This window comes from Trypanosoma equiperdum, assembly GCF_001457755.1.
Source record: "Trypanosoma equiperdum strain OVI genome assembly, contig: ctg_767, whole genome shotgun sequence".
NCBI lineage: Eukaryota > Euglenozoa > Kinetoplastea > Trypanosomatida > Trypanosomatidae > Trypanosoma > Trypanosoma equiperdum.
The window spans coordinates 7,970-13,620 of NW_027124717.1; the positions used below are offsets into that span (position 1 = coordinate 7,970).

General features: G+C 42.3%; 2 protein-coding genes across 2 annotated transcripts; both read left to right on the top strand.

Annotated features, from left to right (window-relative positions):
• Positions 1-404: 404 nt before the first annotated feature.
• On the top strand, positions 405-1,742 carry TEOVI_000360800 (uncharacterized protein; the record flags this gene model as incomplete). The annotated part of the gene is made up of 1 exon (XM_067226496.1): positions 405-1,742. One exon carries the CDS (start codon positions 405-407, stop codon positions 1,740-1,742), a length of 1,338 nt encoding a protein of 445 aa, XP_067082597.1.
• A 1,676-nt stretch (positions 1,743-3,418) lies between these two features.
• On the top strand, positions 3,419-4,900 carry TEOVI_000360900 (uncharacterized protein; the record flags this gene model as incomplete). Its single annotated transcript, XM_067226497.1, has 1 exon — positions 3,419-4,900. One exon carries the CDS (start codon positions 3,419-3,421, stop codon positions 4,898-4,900), a length of 1,482 nt encoding a protein of 493 aa, XP_067082598.1.
• Positions 4,901-5,651: the final 751 nt, after the last annotated feature.

Below are 5,651 nucleotides of genomic sequence, written 5' to 3' on the forward strand. Positions count from 1 at the left end.
GGATGAGTATGGAAACTATGTTTTGTTGCTTCTCCTCGATTTACGAGTCGCAGAGGATTTTAAAATTTGTGACTACATTTGTTTTCTTTAAAACTGTTGCTGAGGACGAGGATGGAAGCTAAACATGTACTTGTGGAGGTTGTTTTCCATTTGTTTGTATCGTCGAACACTTTACTACCTTGCTCGTTGCCATTTATTAATTTTTCTTGTGTTCTGCGCTTACTAAACTGTTACTTTATCTTCATCTTCCTCTTTTACTTTATTTTTTCTGTTCTCAATAAATAAATAAATAAATTGACTCGTAGATTAGGCACGGCTTCGGAAGTGGTATAAGTCGTTTCTTTCTTTCTTTTCTTTTTTCTGTTGTTTTCATCAACTGGACTGAAAGTGGTGGCGCATTCGTGATGACAAATGAACCATCTGAAGCAGCGACAGCGCCGACACCGGCAGATTTGAGGCACATTTCGCCATCACCCCCGCGCGTTAGGCCTCAATCATCTGCTGACATGACATCTCAACTTTCTTTTCCTTGCGCCTACGCTGCGCGTGTTTATCATGTTTGCACAGAAAATTCCTTTTGCCATCCCCAACCGCCTGATGATGTAAAACTTCCCATGAGGCCCCACAGCAGTGGCGCTACGTATCTTGGATGGATACGTAACTCTTTATCTGGTCGCTTAACAGCAAATTGTTACGGTCAAACAAATATCTGCTCATCGAAAGGGTGCGGGATAAATTGTGGGAATCAAACCATTCAGAGGAGTAGCTCGTCCCTTCCGTGCACAACCGCTACACATCCTGCGAACTCACCAGCTGCATTTGAAGAAGGGAATGGGGACGATGTGAGGGATGCATCAGCACCGGTCCGGCGTACAAATTTCTCGTTGGCGCGGAGGTTGCGGTTACGAGGGCCATTGCACTACCAACGTGTCGTTGATGTGGTCCGTCGACTGAGAGTGGAAGGCCATTTATCCAATAAGGAATGTGACGAGTCTTTCAATCGGTTACAACACAACGGGACTAAACCTTGTGCTGTTACCAACGGTATTCAAGACGGCAGGGGAGTGCATCACAACATACTCAACTGCAGTGAGGCCGCAACTTCCACGATGTTTTCTCCGGGTCAAACTCAAAGGGAATCAAACTCACTTAACCATGCAAGGAATTCGAATTCTGAACCCACTGGTGGAGAAAATACGGGGAATAATCAGAAAACCGAATGTACATATAATTTGCCCAACTGTGTGACCGGTGTAATTGATGGAGACGCCGAAGTTTTGGATGCAACGGCTGATTCCAGTGTTACATCGGGCGCATCTGTTGTTGATATTGTGGTTTTGTCGAATGCAGATGGTGGTGATACCGCGGTAATGAAAATGACGAGGGATGTTGTTGTTGCCACTGATGTCGGTGTCGGTGTTGGTGCCGGGCTCAGTAATGATGTGACAACGGCTAATGTTGAAGCGCGCCGTCGCATTTCTCCTTCAACCGCTTCTCTTGAAAAGGAGAGACGCGGTGGTGATGATGTTGTGGATGCTGTTGGCACTGCTGTGGACCGTTCGGCGGGTTCCGTAAAGGGTCACAACTTTAATTGCACCGAGTTTCTTCCCTTTAATGTAGTAGAGGGTGAACTTTTAAGAAACCGACGTGCATTGGAGCAATTGGTGACAATTTTTGAAGGGACGCTTCATGAGATTCGCAGCGCGTGTGTGGCTGAGGATGATGGCGATGATGTTGGGTAAAGTCTGCCGGTGGTATTTTCTCTGGCTTGTGTGGAGAGGCAAGTGGCTTTTGTTACGTGTTGCTGTTTTCTGGTGTTTTAAATATTGCGTGTGAAGGCCTCATGGTTTTCTAAAGGCAGTATGTTTGTTTGTCTCTTCTGGATTGTTGTTATCCGTTGACAGACATCTTTTGGGGGTTTCGTATCGTTGTGTTTGTTAGCTTCATTTGTGTTGATTCTTTTTTGATTCCTTTTCAGAATAGCTGGAGTTTTGCAGTGATTTCATTGTTTTATTTGTGCGCCCCGTTTCCGTTTTATTTTTGTTTAATATGATTTAGTTCGGGGTTACACGATATTGAGCTGAATTTTTATGTTGAGTTAGTCTTTGATTATGCCGTTGCTGGAACATCTTTCGTTGTGGCTTGTGTCCTGACCGCCTTTTCTTTACTTTCCCCCTTTCTTTGCCTCTTTTTAAAAAAAAAAGAAAATTAAAGCGAGTTACTCGTCTTTACCCTTCTTAAATTGTTTTGTTTTTTCTTTTTTGCTCTTTTTCTCCCCTTTGCCTTACATTCTTGTTGTGTACATGTATATCTCTACATATTTATGCATTTTTATCTATATTTTATGTTTCAGGAGATGTATCTGAACATATTTCTGCTATATGTCATTTGGTGCAAACACAACGAGATGAGAAAAATCAAAAAGTAAGAAAAGGAGACAAGCGGACAGACATATAAATAAATAAGCAAACAAACTGTTCCTGCATGTAAGGCAATAATATTTGACACCAAATAACAATAATAATTTTAACATGAATAAATGCAGCCATATTGGGCGACAGGCACGGGCACATCACATGTTATGCATCCATTTGAATTTATACAAAGCTGGTGGCGGTTGCTATTTTCCAAATTGTCGAAACCTTCATGAAGATCGGTTGCTCTGCTTGGAGGGGACTTGCGGAGTGCTTTTTTTTTTGTTTTATTTCAAAAAAAAATTTTAATGTCATTTTAGGTATCGAACTTCACGCTCATACACAAGGAAATAAAATCAATTAAAAAGTTTCTTCATTCTTCCGCACCACACAAACGATGGAGGTGCGTCTTTTTTTTTTTCAAAATTATTATTAAGTAAATGCGTGTACACAGATGTATATTTATTTATTGGTATGCACACTTCTTGTATGTTTTTTCCCCCTTATTTACCGATTTGTTTCTATTTTGGAAGTATTTAACTTAATTTATTTGTATGTGTGTGTTTCTTTTTTTTTTTTTGAATGTTAGAGCGTGTGTTTTTAATGTTTATTTTTCGATTAATATGTTGTCTTATTTTTACTTTTCTTCTTTGTGTTCCTTTTTTTTTTTGCCTGTTGTTATTTCCACTACTGGTGATTGATCATATTGATTTCATCACCACTTTGGAATATAAAATCGTAATTAGAAAAGGTAAAAGTACGAATTGAAAAAAGACGAAAAAACAACAACAACGAGAGGCAAATATTAAATAGGTGAAGACGAGTTTTTTTTTTTTTTTTTAAATATCCCTTAAAAGCAAATAGCAAAGCAGATATCAAGGCACACACACGCACACACACACACCCGCAAAAAAAAAAAAAAGCGGAACTAAAGAAGAAGGCACAAAAAAGACTTGCATCAGCTAATTCTTCTTTGGTTTTAAATCTGACGACATTGTGGTAAAATGGAAGACGCAACGAAAGAAACATCGGCTCCTGCAACGCCAGAAACACATGACGCTATGGAAGAACATGTGACTGCGCTTGAGGACACAAATACGCCACAAACGGGATCTTTGGCTAGATTGAAATCTTGCACCCTCGAAACAAACAATCAAACAGTTCCCGCTCCTTTTGAAGCAACATTCAATGATGAACAGCCGCATGGCGCGGCATTGCCGTTGGAAGGCATTCCTGAAGTAAAGGAAGATGTTCAGTGCGGTGCATACGGGGAGGGGGAGAATAATAATAATAATAATAATGACTCTGTTGAGCTTCGCGGTGAAGCTGAAAAGGAGGAGGTTGATGTGGGCTGCTCCGAGGAGTGTGAGGAGGAGTTTAGCTCAGGTGGGGATGACGCTTCGGCAGCAGAAGAGGAGGGAGGCGAAACCAAAAGAGCACGCAGGGGGAAGTCGCGCCGGTCGCGCAAATCAGACGGAGGAGATGCGTATAACCCCATCGCTGAGAGTGAATACAAGGCAATCAGTAAAGATGTTATCAACTGTGTGTGGGGTAACACTTTCCTACAAGCATCAAGTTCCGTGGAGAAGGACTTGCTTCCACCCGAGCTTCTGGAGCCAATGGAGCGCCGGCGCGTGTTTATAACATCGTCGCAGGCCCGTCGCCTAAAGGCACTCCGTGCGGCCCAAATGATTCAAGAGAAAGACGATACACACGTTCAGTTTGAAGCGAATGTTGATCTCCCACAGGTCACATTGCCGATACTGCATAATACTTTACGTGTGGAGGGAGATGGATTTGGGAAGGCAAACAAGTCAGTTGATTCGGCCTCCGACAAAACTGAATACCATGGTTCAAACAGGTGTGATACGGACTCTGATGATGAAGTTGATGGTGCGGGACAACAAGGCGAGAAATCTTCTGAGCAGATCGGACATGCCGTGGGGGAGGCGCAGTTGCCACTAATATCAGGATGTGGTAGTCATCCACAGGTTCCCGGTGCAGATGCCAATGGTGCTCCATCATCTGCCCTTCACCCCAAGCCACCATGTTCAAATACATTTCCATGTTCAGTGGCTGAAGACAATGCAGGTGCTGGTGGGAATCCTGTGGATGGTGGGACACGAGTGTTGCCATTCAGTTTCTTCACTATGGTGCCCATCAAGGATAAACAAAGGGACGTCGTGCCGGGCTCTCGAAATTCGGCTAGTTTGAGTAAACCACGACTGTCTACGCAGGCGGGCCGTCGCATGTCTAGACGACTGTCAGAGGTGCCGCCACCGAGTGCGCGGTATCCAACACCACCACGACAAGACGGAGGCGCTCTGCCGCAAAAGTCAGCCACCTCCACCCTTTACGCGTCCGCTGCTGAAAAACTGAGGAGCCAAAATGGAATTTGGGAGGAAATGTATGAAATCATTGAGGAGACGCGTGATTCCGTCTTGTATGCCGAAGCAATGGAGGCATCCGGGGAGATGATTGAATGAAGGAATAAATGAATTGGCAACCACACGTGCGTGTATATGTGTGTGTACGTGTATGTCTGTGCATCTTGTGTCTGTGTTTTCTTTTTTATCCTTTTTTATTTTACACTGATGCACGCTGTTGAGAGGATATATGTAAAACAACAACAACAAAAAAAAAAAAAGGAAGATAAGGCTAGCAGCAAACGAACAAACAAACAAGACGGAATCTTTCACTTTCCACACTTACCAGAGTCTCCGTGTTTATCTCTATTTTGTGTATGTCTTACGTCCGTATGCCACTTTTCGGATTCTTGTTTTACGCTTCACTCACTCACGTCGCTTGCTTCTTTTTTTTTCTTCTTTTCCGTTCCTTTCGCTGCTTTCCCGTTTTTGTTTTTAAAAATCTTACTTGTGTTTCTTTTTCCTGACTTTTTCCCGTTTGCAGATTTTGCCGTATTGTTTTTATCCCCCAAGAATGAGGAAAAAAAAAATCCTTTCTTTCCCTTCCAATATAAATTTCTCGTTGTGACATTACCGGTCACGCGGGAAACAAAAAAAAAATTGTTAGACCAACGCGTACGCACACGTGCAAAGTCGCTTTCTTTTGCACTTTAGTTTTATTTTTCTTTTCTTTTCTTTTTTATTGTTACGTTTCATTATGTCTCGTGATATTCCTCTCCTCTCCTTTTTGTGCTTGTTTTTTTTTTCCTCTTATTGATCTTTGCACTTCTTACATTGAACTGAGGAGGCAAAAATAATTTTTTTTTTTTTT